Consider the following 21,241-nt stretch of genomic DNA (forward strand, 5'->3'; position numbering starts at 1 on the left):
AGCAGGTGTGAGCAGGGCTCAAGCCTCCTTACACCCATTCAGATAGTGTGTAGTGCACAGCAGGTTTCATACACCCATGGCCTGATTATGGCTTTCGTAGGCCTTAGGCACTCTCATAACAGTAGGCCTTTAATTTAGATTATATATAAATATATAAAGGGAGAAATGCCCTATCACCTATATGCCTAATAGTAAATATGTTCTACCTGTGTGTGGTGTGTTGACTAAAGATAGCAAATTATTAAGTTTCATTTAGCTGTCTTATTTTCAAGTCCATCATGATTTTTTTGTAGGCCCTACATTTTGTCGGCCCTCAACTTTTGCGTGGGTCCTAGGCATTGTGCCTATTTTGCCTAATGGATAATCAGGCCCTGCATACGGCCACTCAAACGCACAACGCTATACAATTCCTGTGGGTCCTCAGCACTGCTAGATTGCACACATTTGGGATTTTTGTAACTTCATGCCACTAGCAGTCATTGCCTACATAGCTTTTCTTTTATTATTTAATTTTAAGAATGGACGATTCAGGCCTATTACAAGAATGGGGCAGAGATTAGAATGCAGAACACTATTTTTCACATTGCAGGATTTTATGAAGTGCATAGAAAGCCAATGGGAATCTTTCCACTGATTTCAGTGGATTCAGATCAGATACTTACAGCTGGACATGGAAAACTTGCCGTCATTTTGCTGCCCATCTGCTCTTTTTCTTTGCACTTATTAGCTCCTCAGCCCAGCACAAGACTTGAGTCATTTTTTCAAAGCTGAGATGCAAAAAAAAGACAACCATGCAGTCACCTGAGATTTCTCACCTCTACTGCTAACCCACCACTCATGGTTACTAGCCAACCTGTGTGTCCATATTACAAAAGGGGAGGGGAAAATAAGACACAGAAGAACTTTTAATTTAATTTACTTTATTATTTTGTAAATATGAATTTTACAATTAATGATCACATTGGATTCTTTTTTTAATGGATTTCTCATCATATGAAAACAGCTATGAGCACACTCCGAACTCTTGGGGGTTATTTATTTATTTTAGTTACTGATACATCGTGTCAGCCATGGCTACAAAATAACAGTCTTAACTATACGGAGTAACAGCACATAAATACTAGTGAATAATGCACAATTTAAAAAAGCTAGCGTCTTTTGTGGCTGAGACAGTTGATAAACATAACTCAGTGGTACTGTGAAATTTTTCTTACAGCACAGAAAGGTTTTTAACAGTCATGAATTACAGTACTACTTAATACCCTATACAGACTCTTTAAAAACAACCTTGTACTTTAAGTCTCTTTTCCAAACATTCTGTCCAAAGGATTAATGTTCTATTTGAATCAAGTGCCATCCAAATGTTCAAGTCAAAAATATTTATACATTTATACTTCGGCTTTTTTTGTGTGTGTGTTTTTTGTCTGCTAAAAATAGTATTGCAAGTTTTGGCTTTTATTTTGACATAAAAATCACAATCGTGTGCAAAACGCGTAGAATGGAAGAAACTGATCAGAACACTTGAAGGTTTTCCAATTCGAGTGCTTTAGACTTCAACATTTTTTTGTATTTACTTTTTTTAAAGCCATCATTTTTATAACCATCTCATAGCAAGCCCTGAATATCTTGGGCATGGTAATAATCATGTCTGGGGCTGGCTTGTTGACATAATGACGAATTTATACAGCAGGAACACTTTGAAACAGTAGTTGAAGCCCAAGACAGATATGAACTCTCAATTTTCTGTTTAGGATTTACTGCCAGTAGAAGCAAACAGGGGTTGTCTCTTAGTTTTCAGCTGGTTAATGGGCCATACACCCTTCTCCACTTGCAGCAAGATATTTCCATAAAAACAAGCAATCTGAACAAAACCTTAGCAGTAAAATGACTGCGGAAACACATCAGTCCTTTGCAGAATACCATGTCTAGAATGCTATGGTCCTTTAAACATGTGTTAAACAGGGAACAATTCCAGTTTTGTGTCGATGTTCAAGAAAGATTGGAATAAGATGAGCTTAACCCTTTGTTTCTCTTTCCACGTTAAAGCACTGCACAATGCAAGAGAATAAATAAGAGGAAAGAGAACGAGTAAAGTGTATACGATCGTGTGTGAATACAGTGGGAATTTATAGAGCAATCATTCTAGTCCCCTTAGGAGGTGTCCAGCACAAACAGACTGCAAAAAGTTTACATTTGCTAAGGAATTATCAAAACAAGCAGTCCACAATGCTAGGCCAAGTGGACCTACTTTCCGTTTTTTGAGACCCTACGGTGAATTTCTTCACATGTTTTTCCTAGTGACCCAGAGAGCAGCATTCTCAGGAAAAAATGATGGACTGATTTTCTTTTCACTTCCACTGGACTTCCACCAGTACAATGCCATGTAACGCAGTGGAGTTGCTACTGATTTACACCGGCATATGTGAGGAGGCAGCGGCCCAGAAAGATTGGGCAACCTACAATAAATTGACGGCTTGGCATTGATTCAACCTTGCCGTAACAAGGTGCATGGTGCGACTGCCAATCAGCTTGTCAAACCCCATCATATGCTGATATTTCCACGACCAATTTTTGCTAAAACTGGAATTGCATAGTATTAACACAGGGTGGATAGAGAGACAGTAGAAGGTCATGCTACCTTTCTACACAGGCACAGCAACTGCCATCAGGACATTGTTTTTTAATTTGAGCTAGCAAAGGAGGAGAGAGTCTGGGTTCTATACCAGATGGCAACTGCATATAACTTGTAAGCTTAAATGCCATTCAGTTTTTTTTCAAAAGGTGCTTGATATAACTTTAGATATATAATATACATGTAATATTGCTAATAGTCAAGCATACGAATAAAAGGTGCAGACATACCATAAATACTGATGCTTCGATTCGTACTACCAGAGCTAGATGAATGCAGTTTCATATTCACATTATAAAGCAGCCCCAAATTCTATGATTTAAGAGGGTGTCGTAAACAAAGAGGAGGGGGGATTTGGTTATGATCTGATTTTCTTAATCTGTTTTCCTGGGGAAAATGATCAAAAAATTCTAAGGCACTCAGGAAAGCCCCATACAATCATTGGACTGCTCTGTTATCACTTTACATTCAGTATTTTAAAGGGATTATTTTCCCTCCAAAGAATACAATCATCATCCATATACATTTTCAAACATATCATTAATCCTTCACACACAGGAAACATTAGTGCAAAATGCTTGCCCTCATCTACCAGATAAGGAAAAAAAAAAACCAACCTTCCCCTTTCACATTTTCAAAGTTTGCCTTCCTAATTTAAAATAAAAATAAAATAAAAATAAAAGAAATTACAGGAAGTTGTGCTAGATATAAAAATATATATTTTTTTCCACTGTGCAACTCTACTCTCTTCAGATTCTCTGTCCTAAGCCATTCTAAATCATTCAAGTACTTCTGCTGCTAATTCCGTCTAGGGTCTCCCAATTCAGGATATTACGTGCACTTCATTTGTGGTTCGGTTGGTCCAGAAGAGCTTTAACTAACTGTGAGTCTCAGAGGGAGGGTTCAATTTGCCAAACACTACAAGGGCCATACCAAAGAAGGAGGGAATGTTCGGTATCATTTTGAAAAATAAGTAAAGGGATAGGCAGTACTTAAACGATCATTCTGATTAGAGGACCGAATCCTCCATGGGCAGGTATGTAAAGCAGGGACTTAAATCTCTCTATTTCCCAGCTCATGTCATTTCTGACTTAGCGAAGTTGCTCACTTGGAGTGAACTTTGCCAAGTAGCTGAAAGTTTTACAGTGAGAACAGAGAACGCTGCTGACTGTCCCCCACCCCCCCGGCCCTCTGTCAAATGGGACAGCCTACCATGAGGTTTCGATCAGTTTACTCAAGACAGATTGTCAGCATTTACCGAGGGTGACAGTGAAATGGCTAAAGAACTGGACCAATCAATTCCTTGAAAAAAGCAGCCCCATGCAAGCCTAGTTCTATGGTCCCTAATAAGATTTGTTCCTAGGGCCGTATCCTGACAAGTGGTACATAAGCACCAATATACCATGCAGCTCAAAAGGTGCATACTCCGTGTGATATTCTGCCAGCCACACAGATAAACCATGCACACAGAGCAAGCTCTGGACTGGGCGTGGATAAGAGAAGGGCCTTGCAAACATAGCAAGAGGAAAATTTTTATTTGCAGAGGTGGGCAAAGTGCAAATACGGCCTGTGAATGCCCAACTCTTTAATACACACAAACAATATTCACCTAACCACACCACTTTGCATAGGTCTTAAGGGCACTGATCCATGTGACTGGGGAAGGCAGAATACCAGCTCCATTACATCTAAAAGAGCCAGACTGAAATCATACAAAACTTGGAGCTACATGAGATGTCAGGTAGAATAGTCCCCACTGTGTATTTTATTCAGGGCAAAGGGATCTCATTTTACTCAGAGAAAGAGGTTGGACCACCACAAGTGTTCGAGAACTTGCTAGTAAGATGCAAACACAGCTTCAAGTACTGAAGAAAAAAATGGCAAAGGCTGGGTTGTCCCCTTTCCCCCTTTACACAGCGGAGTACCCCTCTGAGCAAAGCGCTGTCTGTGAAATCAGTCGCCCAAACCAACTTGAAATGGCCACCCGCAGCCTCTGGAAGTGACTGTGCACTCGGCACTTGTTCATAGTTTCAAACTTTGATTTCCAAGGACTGGAAAGTAACTCGCAAGCAGGCATGTTAGTCACAGTAAAAACAAAAGTAAAACGAAAACCAAAACTAGCCTCATTTGGCTTCCATATCAATCCCCTTCCTCCCCCACCTCCCACAAATATCTTAAAAGCATTTCAGACTCAGCAGTGTTCAGCACCAGCTCCATGCCAATGGACGTCTGGGGTTTCCCTTGTCAACATACACCTGCCTCCCTGTTGGCTCTCAGCACACACTCACAGCCTCCCTGACTCCCACCCGGGGAACCTCTCAACCCTCTCTCGCCTCTGCAAGTAGGACGAAGACCACAGTGGAACGGATGTCTGAAGCGTGGCGATGGGACACGCATGCTGGGAACGCTGTGCCACGCTGGGCCCTCTACATGTCTGTAGAAGCTCGGGGGGAGGAAAGAAGGGGTGGGGTCATTACTTTCAGGAAAGGGTTACAGTCACTTGGGGGAATTTCTGCTCTAGTCTGACCTTCCGTTTCCAGAACAAAAGCACTCAGCGGTGACTCATCTGCCCATTGTCTGGAGGACAAACTCCCATTGCCACTTGCACATAGACCTGCATCCCTACCAGCTTCCCCTTCCCTTAGCATCCTGCCCTAACAGTCAGACACAATGCGCTGTGTGTTACTGCGTAAGAATGCACGCGTAACTGTCTTGTTGGACACAGGGCCAAGCAGGCCAAATGCCATGAAATGTACCCAGAAGGGCACAAAGGATTTCTTGGATAAGAGAGATCCACTATTCCCCCTGGATACTCTTTCTATGAAGAGGTATTTGGCGTGAGTGGGAAGAAGGAAAAAGAACTTCATGGAAAGAGAGAACCAAAAATTATGAGAACAAATCTGATCTTTTGTTTCCCTTTGTATTTCATCTACTTCAAATGTTAACAACACTGGGCAGGAGTGTTAGGAGCTTACAGACTGCGAAAGCTGTCAGGGAAACCAGGCATTTCTACTCAAGCCAATCAGAATTTGCTGGACCCCACTGAGGGAAGAGTTGCTGTCACAAGCGAGTATGGTCTCTTTGGAGCAAAGCTTTCTATTGTTTAGCGTAAAGAGCGAGGTGGCTTTCTGTTCCTCTTGCCAGTAATAGCGCCTTTGAGAGGCTGAATGCATCTGTTGTGAGGCTCGGTGAAAACTAGCTTCTTGAAAGTGACTGTAGACTTTTGGCTCCTGCAGGGCCCAGTGAAATTCTAACAGAGGTGATGGGTGGGCTGCAGAGGAATCTTAATTTTCTTCAGCCCTATCAAGTGCACCTCAGCATGAGGGAGGGTGTGATCAATGGTGCACTCCGAGCATGCCGACAAGTTACATCAGATTACTCCCTCACTCCAAGCCCCTTCACAAGCACATCACGGGAAACCAAGTTCATTCAAACCATTCCTAGGTAAGGCTGAATCCTCACAGAGGCTCACTCTATCTGCCAGTTCCACTTCATCACCATTCCCCTATCACCTTTGCCCATAAGATTTTTAAGGACAAAAAGTATCTCCATCTAGACCTACCTGCTTTCCCACTTCTGCAGTTCAGTTTCTCTCTGATCCTCTTACAATCTGTCTCAGCAATTGGACTGAAATCAAAGATGAAGGGGTATTAGCCTTGTAAAGAGGTGGCCAAGGGGTTGCCTGGCAAATGGACCGGCTGTCCACTCTCATCACTGTCACAAGGGAAAAGAGGGGGCAGCAGGAGAGGAGGTTGTAGAAGCTGATTAAGGGGGGGCCAGTGGTATGACCCATGGGAAGGGAAGAGGCGGGGGAGAGCTCCGGGAGAGAAGAGACAGTCATACTACAGGAGAATATCACACGAGGGACTCAATCTGCTATCACCATGCAGTCCTCCCTTCTCACACAAATAGAAAAGAAAAGGTATGGCTACCCCTATCCATTAGCAACTGAAAAACAAAATCATCAGTGGACAGGCACTGAGTAGTGCTCTCACCTTGGTTACAGCATCATGCTTAGTAACACTAATGTTAAGGATCTGCTCGCGGATCATTTAACACCAAAAGTATTTTTAGCAATTTCCCACCCCACCTTGTTAGAGCCGGTCGTATGGACAGGCGACTGCTACCTTAGCAATCTTTCTTTCCTGTTAAGTGACGGTAAAACTTGCTTTAGAGGAAGAAGTTAATGATGGCTTTACTTCGGAGCTGAATAATGCATGGGGTGGTGATGAGATGGCGCAGCAGCAGGGAGTTTCAAGCTTTTTTCCTCCCCTTCTTAAAAAAAAAAGAAAAGCTACAATCTTATAGACTAATCTCAGGAATATCAAAAAGGAGCCCATTTTTTTTCAGTAGGTCTCCACAGACCGAGTCGTTTACAGTGTAACGAATGCGATTATTTCCTTCATAAATTTTAAATACAAGCAGAATAAAAATCACATTTTTTTCAGGCAACAGTAGCAGTTCAGTAGGTAAGAGGCTTGATCACATTTTTTTGTATTAGTAATGCATGCAAGCAGCTTTAGTATTACAGATCCCTTATAGGTCACAAAATGGTTTCTCTCTTTTATAAAGTCCCTCCATAAGTACCATCTTGTCTTCTCACTGGAGTTTCTGGCCGGCTAGTGGAACCGGACCCTTGTTCAAAAGGTTGTGGAGTGCTTTGGGTGTCTGACACCACAGCATCTGTTCCAGCTGCCTCCTGTATAACAGAGCCAGCCCCTTCGGCATCCTCACTCTGTTCAAAGGATTGGTTGGATCCATTGCTTAGATCTGCGTTTACTGTGTTAGTTCTCAACGCTACTATCGTTCCCGAATCACTCCTCCTTTCTGCATAAAGTCGCTGCTCAAAGACCTGAGCAGTGCTGGGCTGGAATTCTGGATCCAGGGGGACACTGTTTGTTGTGGAACCCATGACAGTGCGGTACATCTCCATTCCCTCTGGCAACATGGACTTAATCTTGGGAAGCCAGCGCTTGCGGACCCGTCGGGCGTTGGTGCACATGTCGGCTGCAATAACATTCATCTCGCTTTCCTTAAAGCTCGGGGCAAAATTCTGACAATACACTGCAAAGACAGGGACACATTTCACTGAGGACTACTCCAGTAAGCAATACAAAGACTTCTGTGTGATCAGAGCCTTTGTCCCATCTCAGAACTGCACCACAAGACAATAACAACATGCAGCTATGTTTATACCGGGCACAAAACATAGTTTTATCACAAGAACTCAGCTGTTATCCTGGATGAGACCACTGATTCAGCTCTACTCCAATATCCCGTTTCCAGATGCTATAGAGGAAGGTGCAAAAAAACCCATTATGGGACAACGTATCCATAGGGGCAATTTATTCCTAAAACCCAAGCAGATCCCAGCTGGCTTAAGCACTGAAACGTGAGAGTTTGTATTCCAGATGGTATCACTATGATCCAACAGGCAACTCCATGCCTTGAATTGTCGTCACATTTTCTAGTAAGGCTTTACTAGACATTTATTTAGAGGTAAATCATCACTAGCCACATAGTGGAGAGGAGAGCATTCTACAGCCGTGACGAATGGGATGGTATTAGGACAGTAAAGATACTTCATCAGTGTCTGCATCAGGTGACTAGTCTTTGGTTGTTACTTCATTCAGGGCTCGCTGTATACTGGGGGTATTCAACTCACTCCTTCATTTAACTATCAGTAATGAAATGGGTTACATACACATTAAAACCTCCAGGATTTTTCTGGCAGAGGGCCCCGGCCCCCACTGTCCTAAATCCTTTTGGCCCTGTATTATGATTTCAGGACATCCATGGCTATTTATCAAAATTATATTGGGACAGGACGGTCATCTGCAGAGTGCATCTGGGGAGGTGCTAAGCACATTGCAAGTCTGAGCCTATAACATGAAGGCTCTTCCCTCTCCTGGACTCAGTGTTTGCTTTGTAAAGCACCACAAACAATCTCTGGCTTCGGTAATAATTAATGCAGTCTAATATTTCTGATGTTCACATATCAATGTCTTTTGCTACCTGTTCACCTCCTTCCACGCCCCAGAGGTCTGCAATTGGGGCAAGAAGGCCCATCAAGCTTCTACAGCAGTTGTGTGAGGGGAGATTTATTAAGCAAATCTTAAAAAATAGTTCACTCAACTTTCAGCTTCTAGTGAAATATTTACATGAAGATTTCCTATGCAGACAGACTCCATTGAGGGGGAAAGTATGTGAGTACCCTGGTTTGTGCTGTGCATCAAGCATATGTGAAATGGGCTTCAGTGTACTAAAATACCAGCTTTTTATAATCTGCAGAGTTCCTTACTTGCTGTTGATAGCAAGCACCATTTACCCTGATAATGTGCTTCCTGTATTCAAAAGAATGATTGTAAATTGGCACATTTTTAACCACTTGTTTTGTGCCTTGTTTGCACACAGTTTTAAGTGTAAAAATCCTTTCCTTCAGATAATGCTTGTGATTATTAGTTTTCTCATAGTCAGAACATAGAACATGGGCCAGATGCTCATGTAGCATAAATCAGCATATCTAAACACACAGCGCCAGGTAGTGGGGTTATCACAAATCCAGGAATTTGCTTTTAGTACCTTGGCCATTGACTCACTGAAGTTAAAGAGCATTTATTATTTAAAATGTATAGTGACTTACCTTATGGCCTTTTGGGACAGTTTCAGTTTTAAAAACAGTAGAATCTATTACATTACCACCTGTAAAATGGATTTTAGATTCTCTATGTAGAGACTGAATAAACTGCTTGATATTATACAGAACCTTGGTCAGATTCCAAGTTTAGAAAATTATTTTTAAAAGCTATCAATAAACCCAGTTTAAAAAAAAAATCTCGTCTATTAATAGAAGTACTGTACTGCAAAATTGACATTTTTTAAATTGCTAAACAACATGCAAGATAGCATGAACAGTGTCACACTGATATTGTTAAGCACAAAATACCAACTCTGGACAAAGATTATAAGTTATTTTTAAGAGCATCAGATGTTTAAGTGAAAAGATTTGAATTTTCACATAACCAATGTCAAGGATGATACCACCTTGAAGACTTCCCCTGTTTAAATTTCAACTCTTTCCTAAGCTTTGATTTTTGCTCTACTGTTCTAACCCAGCGGCAGTAAATCTTTTCCCCCTTACATTTCACTGCATTAAGGACTCTGCTGTCCAGCGGCTTCCTGCTAGGATCACTTGTGGAGGACCGAATTCCAGTTCCACAGCTATTGGCAAGCGTGTTCCTGAGGGAAAGGGAGAGAAATGCAGATCTTAGACCCAGAATTTCAGGCAAGAGTGAACATCTAAAGTGAAGCAGAGAGACACTGTCTTGCTGAGTGTGCTCTCTTTCAGACAGCAACAAGTTATATATTTGCAAGTTTAGCAATCAGAAAAACTAGCACTTCGGATCACAAGCGCTGACTCCTTGGGTACTCTGAGATTCAAACACCGCTCCCCGCCCAGAACAGGGTGTGCTTTGCATGGGCAGAGCCAGATCATTTTTTGTGGGCACCACCCCCAGCTCCGTCCAAACCTCTGCTCAGCCTCCACTTGCGTCTTCTGGGAATGGAAAGGGGCAGAGAGGAATGAGCGGGAGAGAGGGACTTTGGGGGAGGAACCTGAGCAGCATTAGCATTGGCTCCCAACCCCGCCCTCACGGGAGCCAAGCCACCCCCCTTCCCAGCACCATGGGGAAACGGGGCAGTACATGGCCCCAGCACCCTGGGGGAGTGAGGGTGGCACATAGACTGGCATCCCTGGCACTGGAGTATGGGGTGGGCAGGTGCTGGAGACAGCAACACTCCGCCCCCATTACATCTACAGCAGGCTTTCTGGGGACGGAGTGTGGGCGGGGCCAGGTTGCAGTTTGGGAAGGCAAAGCCTTTCCCCGCCTAGCATACCAGCCGCCCTGGTGAGTGGAGTTGGGGGTCTCGGTTGGAGGGGCCAGAGTCTGGGCACCAGGGTCCCTTCTGCATGAGGCTTGGCATCACAGCAGGAGCAGATGAGAGTTTTGCGGGGCCCAGGACATCACAATTTTGTGGGGCCTCCTTTGGAGAAAATTATAGAAAAAAAGCGTCAAATGCGCAAATTCAAGGCTATTTTCATGTAAATTGTGAATTGGGTAAATTTGATAGAAACTTAATTTAGTTGGATAATTTTAATTTTAAACAAAATTCTTCATTAATTATTAAAATTTTTCATTTGTATTTAAGTCTATTATAGCTGTCTAGCTCTTTTGGCAGCACATTCTTCAATTATGTCATTAAAGTCCATTTCTTTACACAGGTCATTTTCAAAAAAGTTTAAAAATCCTTCTTCACAAACAAGTGTAACAGCAACCATGTGACAAATACGTGTGACTGAGGACTACAAGCATTAAGCAGTACATTCACCAGCCAACATAATTTTTAAACCCCTACAGCGGTGAAATCCTGCATGATTGTACTCTCAATACTCCTATTATTCTGCATCCTTTTAGACCTTTAGAGAATGGTTTTCAAAATCACAAATAGCAATTAGGTCCAACTGAAATAGCCTAATTCTAATGAAAACTCAGAGCTGGAAGTCCAACTTTATCAGATATACCTTTGAGAAAAATCTCCCATCTATATCTATGTGATAATTTCTCATTTAAGGAACACATTTTCAGAAACATACAAATGAACATATCCCAGATTCAGCCCTGCAGGCTATCTACATAGTACTTCTTAGCTGGCCACAAAGTGAGACAAAGTTTTAATGTGTTATATGCGCACACAGTATAATTATATGCAATGTAATCTGGTGGAATATGCATTGCTTGTAACCTGGAGTGATTTCTATCATGAAGACCATGTAGATCAATGAAAGAAATAGTCTGTAAAACTCAAAGAGAACCCCTCTCCCCCCATAGCTATTAAACTGGCTACAGTGAAGAGGGGGGTAATCTTTTATCCAAAGTTTCTTCCTATCTATGCCCAGGAGACATTTCTTTACCTGTTCCTTTAAAGGTGATGTAAAGGTAAAACCAGACAACCTGAGTTCCTACTTCCTTCTTCCAATAGTAGCTTCTGATATTATATTTGGCATGAGTAATTACTGTTGCTAGGTGGTGCTTTCTCACATAAAACACTGCCTTAGTACTTAGTGCAAGACCCCACAAGAGGAAAACCTCTCAACAGCTTGTTCACCTCGACTGTCAACACAAACAGCTGAAGTGACCAGTGCCCGATCTTTCAGAAGGCATGAACAGAACAAGGCACTTGCCTGGTGATCTATCGCTTGTCCTCTGGTCCCAGCATCTGGCATTCAGAGTTTAGGGACCTCTAGAACATGGGGTTGGATCCTTGATAATCTTGTCTGATAAATTCACCCGCTTTGTTTAAAAACCATTCCTCCCCACCGGCACCAAATCATCTGTTGAATTCCTTCCTGTTCCTCTTTCAGTTTAGAGACAAGGCAGGGAAATTTAACATTCGTTGAGCGAAAAAAAATCAAATACTGGTCCAGTCTGAGCGCAGAACTGTGGGTGTGTGCAAAGCTCTGGTGTTGTTGTCCCCTCCCCCCCGCCCTGTTCTTCTCCCTTCACCTTGCTTCCAAGCAAGCGATGGGTCATTCCTTAGGAGCAAGGCTAGAGAAAGAAACACCCTCCAGCTCCCATCAAGATGCCTGGCTGGTGTGGAATAACAGGAGGCCTCAGGTGTCTCTTGGGGTTTCAGACACACACTTTTCAAGGAGAGGCAGAGAGGACGAGGCAGGAGGTCCGGGAAGTTGATTCAGTTGCGTCCAGGTCCAGGCTATATTAGCAGCCTGTTTCAGTTTTGGCTTCCAGTGGGTGGCGTGAGGGGGCGAGAGCAGCTCCGCTCGAAGCGCCTGGCAGTGCAGAGCCAACTGGCTTCTAAAGAAGATGGTGCTGGCGGCCGGAGAAACTGCGCCCCCTCTGCGCTGGGATGAATGCAGCGCAACCAGGCGCTGCTGCTCCCGCGGCATCTGCAGCCCCAGGCAGCCAAAAGAAAAGGAGAAAAAAGAAGCCGCCCAGAAGACAGCGGTGGCTTTCGCCCAGCTCCTCCTGTGGAGCGTGGACTTCTCCAGGAACCGCAAGGGCCTCCCCTTGGTGGCCATCAAGAAGGAGCGGACCCCGACTGGGGTCCAGAGGAACAAAAGCCGCATCAAAGCGCTCAAGGACACGTCAAAGCGGGGCCTACTGAAGCGCGGGGCCGCCCTATATCCGCCGCTGCATCACAGCACCACAGCAAACCCGGTACCGAGTACCCCCGAGCCACAGTACTGTAGACAATTTTATTTAAAATGCTACAGCGAGATGTAATGTCTTTAAATTGGGACATCGGTGGAGACAGGTTGTAGGTGAGAGCAATTATTTTTATATACTGTAACTCTCGATAATGTAATTATGCAGTTGGTGCTTGGCCTTGCCACGAGGGCAGGGGACTGGACCTGACAACCTCTTGAGGACCCTTCCAGTTCTACAATTTTATGATTGGTATTTTTACAATTTAATCATTATTAAAATAGTAATGAGACACAGATATTCAGTAACTAGAAGAGCATGAAAGACAGGTGTATATATGCTGAAAATAGCCTCCCCCCAAAACTCGCAGAGGCCCCTCCAAAGACACACACCGTCAAAGACAAAAGTCAGCACCAGTGCTTCCTATTCATCCCTCAAAGAAGAAAAACAGAAAAGGAGGGGGGAAAAGGCTCAAATTAATATTTTGTAAGGTACATTTAAAACCAGGAAACACTCGGAGGTTCGTACTGCCTGGTCTAAACACAAAAAGGAACTTACCGATCAAAGAAAGTGGCTAGAAGTCGTCTCAGAAGAACCTTATGTTTAACACCTGCGCATAGATGACAGTTCATGAGCTGCCCCCGGGTGATATAAACACCTGAGCCTGCAAGAGTTAAAATGTACAGTTTAAAATCCACACACTGATTTTCCCAACGGTTTGCATCTCACTACAGAATGAAGCACAAAATATTTTTGTTTTCCTGTTCAGAGGAGGGGCAGTCTCCTGCTATACATTTATATAGTGCCTTGCACAACAGGGTCATGATCTCACTTACATCCTCAAAGGACTACTGGAATTCATAGAATGTAAATAATGCATATAAATAATGGCTGGGATTTTCAAAGAAGCCAGTGAGTTAAGGATCTATGGCATATAGGCACCTCACTCCTTGTGGGAGAGGGGGTATAGTGAGAATCACAGCCTATAATAATCATCTCTTGATTTTAGCCAAACAGAAAGAATCCACTGCAGTCTGGTGAAAGATCTAGTTACGTAAGAGACACACTGCTATGATTTATTTCATTTTTAAAATGATACATAGACTACTACTATCCTTCCAGAGCAACCATCCATTTGGCCTCTCCGTCTGTCAAGGAAAGAGCTGTAGAACACACATTTAGACTAAAAAAGGAGGCTGGCATGGAAGAGGAATATATTTATTTTACAAATCAATTTATTTCCAAGAAACACAGTGCAACCCCCGCTGGTAATTTTGGTGAGCTGGGAATTTAGTTTCTATAGTGCCTAGGAACTGCTGGCTCTCAAATATATTGGCTTAAAGTATGTTTGCAGATGAGAAATCAACCTTGCTAAGGAAGCTTTACATGTGCAGAGGTTTGGAAACAGATTGTCAGTGTTTTATAGTAGGTCTCTTACCCTTTCATTATCCAACTCTTATATAGCGCACAGCTTGCAAAAAAATCAAACTTACTATATGCTTCAAAATCTGCCTGCTTTCACAAAGCTGTGGCAATGTATATTTTCTTTTCAAGCACATAGTTATAATATAAAAGGTGGTTTTTTTTAAATTAAGGTTAAATAGTAGGTCATATGTAGACCTGCAACAGACTCCCTTGCAGAAGCTGATACCTACAGGGGAAATAAAGTTACTTCTTGAATTTCCAGAAAAGCCTATGGATGATTAGTGCCATACTTATCTTTAAAATTAAGAACAAAGAACGTTTAAAAAACTAGTGAGACAGATGGAGTGACTCTGGAGTAGCTGCACTGAATTTAACAGAGTCACTCCTGATTTACAGTGGTGTAAGATCAGAGTTTGACCCTTTTCCTCTGTGGTGAAGTGGAGAGCCAAACATCTGTGCTGTTCTACAGCAAGCAATAAGATGACTGCTTCATCTTTCACCAGATGATGGTTCCCTCTGTTCCTCTGACACGTTTGTTGAATGTAAGAGTTAGAATGGGAGAACAGCAAGTGGCACTATGGGATTTCTGAAATTTGCCACTTCTCACTATGCGCTGCACATTTAAATCTATCAATCACTTTTACTATGATCATATCAAGGCTTATTTAAGGCCCTTCTAGAGAAACTTGTCAAAGTTTTCAGAATCAATATTGGCATAAAAAAATCTGAGATGAAAGAAAATGTTTCATATATGGAGGTTACTAAACACACAGTGAAAGATTTTTCTTTTGTACTTTGGGCAGAACCACTCCCATTGGTTTTTGCTAAGTTTGAAACAGTAATTAGCTGCTAAGCCTTTATTCAGTAACAGTATTTTAAGAGATAAGCCATCACACAGAAAGCCACATGCTACCAAGGGTAACTTCACTTTTATAATAAAAAATAACCCAGGCAGCCACTATCAGTTAGAGATATTAATCTACTTTTTTCAAATTGAAAAATGTAAATCAAGCAAAGATGCTCCGAGCCAATTTGCAGCTCTCACTGTGAAAATAATCTGCACCACTTGCAGTTTTTAAGAAGTCTCACATAAAATGCAAGCAGATACAAAATGAATATTCTACTTACAAAATAAATACTTGTGGTTTTATGCTATGTTATGGTAGGTGTGTTTTATTTTGACTTTCTATTGATGACAATGTCCTGATCAGAAAGAAACTTGCCTAGTTTTTTTTTAATTAACATTCTTACTATGGGCTGAAGATAAATGTGTGCTATTCGCAGAATTGTACCCAAGATATACAATGGCCACAAAGACAGGACAACTGGTTTGGATCACTAGTGCTACCCCACTTTTCCCTTCTGAAATGTTTTCCAGCAGAAGAACTCAAAGCACTTGACAGGTATTAATGAATCCTCATAACTACCTGTGAAGTGAATAAGGGATATTACATAGGAATCATGTTACCCAAATGCGAACACTTCTGGGGACAAAAACAACAGATCATAACACTATCCAACAGTGCAGGGAAAGAAGTGGAGAACACCATATCCAACTGAAACTACAATGGGATGTAGGGTTTTGGAATTTGGTTTGGACAGCAAGGTCAACCTAGTACTCTTATATAACAATGCCATGAGATGTTTATTGGCCATTAGAGGACAAGACTACAGTTTTAAGTCTTGCAAATTTTGCATCTCCATCATTCAGCTCGACAGCTCTCAGTACCATCCTCCAACTTTCTCAATCCTTGGCCAAAACATGCATCCAGATAAACAGTAGCTGGATACAACTGAACTTGGAGAAGACTAAAAATCTGGTGGAAAGAGGGAAATGCTTCAGAAAACCTTGAACATCCCCCACTATCCATCCTCAAAATGTTCAATGGATTTCAGGCCTTGGGGTCCTATTGTCTGGCTGGTTGCAAGAAGGGATCAATTCAACCTGTGACTAGCCAGAAGATTACAGCTTCATCCTTGCCACAGATACACCAAATGCAACCCTAGGGATCGAGTCTCAAAACTCACATCTAAGGAGCCCAGAAGTGTAATTTTATTACCCACTAGTAAAATTTTTGTTGTTTTAATTAAAACCTAAAATGTCCAAATTTGTGTTCATTTCCATAAATCCTACCACCACTGCTCTATAATCTTTATAGGTTATGTCTACACGGCACGCTTATTTCGAAATAACAAGCTTCTTACTCCAACTCCTGTAACCCTCACTTCATGAGGAGGCGGGGAAGTTGAAGGAAGAGTGTTCTTCCTTCGACGTCCTGCTGTGTAGACAGTGCCAAAAGCTGTATTCAGCCATTTCAACTTCAGCTATGCCATTGACGTAGCTGAAGTTATGTATCTAAATTCGACTTTTGCCCTGCAGTGTAGATGTGTCCACAATGTGATACTTGGAAAAAAAATCCTAATTCTTTTAATCTGTGAGACAAAATTAAAATTTTGTTGTGATGCAGCCTATACCAATCAGGAAGAATACAAGCTTAGGGAATTCAATTAAAATGCTAAATTAATTCAACTGAATAACTCCTGCTAATGACACATTCTTCTAACAGTGAATTAAAGGAAATTTTAGACGTTCTATCTTTCCCCCTCCCCCCACTGATTAGCAATGGGCACGTTTCTTCATAGTAAAACAAAAAAGGGGAAAATTTGCATACAATATGATTGCAACTATGTTTCATATGAGATAAGGGGTGAATTCTTAAACAAAACAAAAAAACCTACTCTCTAATCTTCAGTCATTCAAATGTTAAAGTTATTACCTGCAACAAGTTCAAGTTTTTCTCCGGGATCTCCCTCCGAGTAGAGCTTTGGGTGGCATCGATAGCCGATCTGACTGATAAGACTTGCTGGGAGAGCAACTAAATCACGTCGAATGAGGACACAGGAACGACTCTCTAGTGGGATCGGCTCTGGCTTCTCTTGAGCCACTTAAAAAAAAACGATCAGGGAAAACCATTAAATAACGTTAAGGTGCAGGATCCAAATTAACACAGCTAGATTTTGATGATTCGAGATCTTTTTCACAACAACGCTTTTGAGGTTAATCATCTACTCAAAAGCACGCTCATTTTATATCTGCAGGCAATGAGCACCGTTATGCAGGACCCAGGGCAAATATCTTGTGATCTTCAAGATCTCCTTGCCTTGAAGTTTAAATCCAAGGACTTCATTTTTTTCTGATCTCTTTCAAAAAGAATAGATCTTACAGGAGCCTTGCCCTGAACCGACTCCAAGAGAGGGATAACATAACCTAATTACGCTTTTTTTTTAAATGTTAAACATTTAGAAAAATTGCTATTTCTGGATATCTAAGATCACTCTCTAAACATAAGTATACAGAATCAGCTTTCTAAAGACAAGAGGCAAACTGCTGTATGCAACTAACAGAAAATAAAATGTTATGGAAATGTTTCTCAAATAAGCCATAAATTGTCCAATTAAGTTAGTAGCTACTTCACTATTATAAGTACTTTTCTTTAATATTCTGCTGCTGAAAACCTTTATCTACATATTGAACCAATCAAAAGTTATTCTCAGCTACTCAATATCACCAGCACTCACTTTTTCTAAATCAAAATAGGATTCCTAGGTTTCTTTTCCTCTATCATTCCCACTGTTTTAAGCAGCTCTGGCTTAAAAAAAAAAAAGACAAATTACACTGAAATTCTAGGATATTGCTGTGATTCCTTTAAAATATTTCCTTACATACAATTGATGGGGCCTGCCACAGCCTATTAGCAGATGTTAATACTGAAAAACTAAACCCAATGATTTTTACTACTAACACACAGGGCACAGTGCTAGGTTTTGTGAACATGGAGACAGGATTAGCTTTCTAAAACATGTTTATAGTGGAAGTCCATTATCATGCTTAAAATTACATACCACAGCAAAACAGAACTCATACAGGTGTGCATAGTTGTCAATCACATCATCTACAATATATTTTAAGCATTTATAAATGTTAAAAACATATGCAACTGTATTATGAGCTACTTTGATTAACAAGTTTTGATACCATATATCAAAGTCTATAAATATGACCAGGACTGCTTCCTGAAAAGGATAAATACAGCCTTAGTCTTAAATAAATAAATAAATAAATAAATAAATAAATACACACACACACACACACACACACACACACACACACACACACACACACACACACACACACACTGGATCAAATAAGCACATAACTTAGCCTGTTAAATGTATCTTACTCTCATTATTTTGATGTTTCCCATTCAGATAGAACAGCAAACCTGGAAACTTTTGTAGTTGTTGCTACAGTTACCACAACAGAAAGGTCTCCTTTACAAAGAAATTAGTGTTCTAACTAGGACATGTCAAGCAACGTTGCTTTGTTATGTGACAGCACATTATGGGACACAAAGTTGTAAAAGGCAACAAAAATGTTGGGCTAGATTGTGTAGTAATATATTGCAGTATTATTATTAGGTGTGAAGCCTTTTAAAACGGAAAGGATTTTTTGTTTGTTTGAGGCGTGTGGTTTCATCTCCTAAACAAGATCATCTCAAAGTACCAATGCACCTAAAACAACAGCCTGGTATTTCCATGAATGGATGAGGAACCAGCCGTGGAAAAACAACCCAGATGATATTTTAAAAGCATAATCAGGGCATGTTGGTAGGAGAAATTATCTATGCAAAGCAGAAGTACTTTGTAATGCTGATGTGCTGCTCACTTACGTAAGACATTTTCACTAGCAGAAACCACTCTCTATTTCAAAGCTCCTATACGTAGAATTTCTAAATATTCACATGCACTTTTAAAGAATGAAATAGCCAGTTCTTGTGGTGGGAGCATCTAAAGGGGCTGGCATCTTGCTGATGCTTTTGGACACTCAAGGGATGTCTACACTACAGGATAAAGTCAAATTAAGATACACAGCTTCAACAACATTAATTGCGTAGCTTGAAGTTGAAGTACCTTAACTTGACTTTTGGCGCTGTCCACGCTGCAGGAAGTCCAAGGGAGAACACTCTCCCTTCGACTTCCCTTACTCCTCGTGGAAGCAGGACTTCCAGCATCTACTGGAGTGCCCCTCTCAGATCTAATTAGCATGTCTTCACTACACCTGCTAATTCTAACCCTGTTAGATCGACAGTGGCTGCTTCAATCTTCTCGGTAGTACAGACATACCCTGCAAAGGGAAAGACATTAAACTGACAGAGATTAAAAGAATTGGAGAGTATTTTATCCAGCACTAATATTCAGACAAAAAGCTCCCCTCCTCTCCTCATAGTTCCTTTGGTTTTTCCAAAATTGCTCAGATAAGCAAGTTCCACCACTGCAAAAACATATTCTGGAGACAGGTTTAGGGGCACACAGCTTGTACAAGGGTCCAGTCTTTCTTTCCCATTTACAGTCCATGAGAGCACACTCTATACGGTACAGCTTTGCATTTCTTATGGCAGGGACATATTCAATTATAGTACAAATACTATACACAGCATTAGAGGATACAGGGACCACTTAGGTCTGATGTCCTTAGCAGATGCTATTTAAGAAAAGAATAGCATATTTTCAGGAGTCAATAAATATCAAAATTGAACAGCAGGTTTTTTTTGTATTGTAGCCACAATGTTTTTGAAATGCAAAAACCACAGCAAGGGATAAAGATTAGGCCAGATAATTTCATATTGTTTGTGTTAACTGTGGGCAAGCTTGCCTGAGAAAGTGTTCCAGCAGCTTGTGAATTCTTTCTACACAGTCATGGTTTATCCTGCTGAGCAAAAGGTGTAAAGTATCACACACACAAAAACAAAACTCCCTGCGCTATCTGTTTAAAGCTGTGATTTTTATTTTAATTAATGGCTTTGGGTGAAAAGTGCCAAAACTATTATTGCCACTTTAAAAACTAGATAATCTTAAGCTGTTAAAAGGATAAGAACAAAAAGTTGTGCATACTGGCATTAATTTTTACAAGGGCTTCTGAAATGGCTCCATGTTAGTGTAAGGTTAAAAAGTATCTCTGAACAATTGCAGCTAACAGAGCAAAAATACAAACATTTCACAACACAAGACAGACCCTGTGGTTTCTAACTATCATATAACCAGATATTTATGTATTATAAACAAAAACATTCAGCATGAAATGGTGGTTAATAATTATTTTCCACAGTCACATAGATGTGAATTTAATTCATCTTGTTAGATAAAGTTTGTTAGCAGCTTTAACAGCAGGCAGAGCTAAAACACGACTCCCCCGAATAAATGACTCAACAAACGACAATAATTATTTGTTGTTATAAATATATACTACACTCAGAGCAACCAACTGCACCAGATGGGCAAACAGTAAATCCAGTATGTTCCTGTGCATGTCACACAAAGTGACTCTCAAAGTATATTGATTTTTGGGCCAAATAGTCTGGATGCTGCAACAATAAAGCATGCAAAGAAAGCAACATAATGCAGTTAAGTGACTATACTGCCCCAGTAACTGCTAATTTCCTAAAGTTACTAATTCCAGCTGGAGCTGGTATCAGTCCCATTTCCTGAAATCTGGCTAAAAAATATTTTGATTTATGCATAAGTGCCCTGTTTTTAAACATAGGAACCAACAACAAAGGCCATAGCTGAATTAACAGTCTCTTTTTTGAAGAGAAGTATCACAAAAAACCTCAGTCCAAATTTGTGCTAGAAAAAAAAAAACCCCACAGTACAATCCAGATTAATCCATTTGAATATAATTCAATGCTGTTTCCATTGCTTACTGCCTCTCCTTATAAAAATTCTCATTTATATACAGACACCTACCTCATACGTGGATTTTGTTTTGGTTAAAGAATTAGTACAACTCAAACAAGATTCAACAAACTTCACCAAAAATGTATCCCTTTTTAAATGATACTGTACTTCCAACAGATATTAACCACAGCACACAAAACTAACTATAGAATAAAAAAGCAGAGTA

General features: G+C 41.0%; 1 protein-coding gene across 7 annotated transcripts in view; it reads right to left on the bottom strand.

Annotated features, from left to right (window-relative positions):
* Positions 1 to 1,022: 1,022 nt before the first annotated feature.
* Positions 1,023 to 21,241, bottom strand: part of NACC2 (NACC family member 2) — a 153,259-nt gene continuing 133,040 nt past the window's right edge. For all 7 annotated transcript variants that reach the window (XM_075905540.2, XM_075905542.2, XM_075905539.2 and 4 more), the window contains exons 3-6: positions 17,058 to 17,225; positions 13,414 to 13,519; positions 9,774 to 9,871; positions 1,023 to 7,696 (exon numbers count right to left, since the gene is read on the bottom strand). In XM_075905540.2, coding sequence (XP_075761655.1) covers positions 7,197 to 7,696; positions 9,774 to 9,871; positions 13,414 to 13,519; positions 17,058 to 17,225 — 872 coding nt within the window. In that variant the 3' untranslated portion in view covers positions 1,023 to 7,196. The remainder of the gene's footprint in view (positions 7,697 to 9,773; positions 9,872 to 13,413; positions 13,520 to 17,057; positions 17,226 to 21,241) is intronic.

Source organism: Pelodiscus sinensis, chromosome 23 (genome assembly GCF_052426305.1).
Source record: "Pelodiscus sinensis isolate ZL-2025 chromosome 23, ASM5242630v1, whole genome shotgun sequence".
NCBI lineage: Eukaryota > Metazoa > Chordata > Testudines > Trionychidae > Pelodiscus > Pelodiscus sinensis.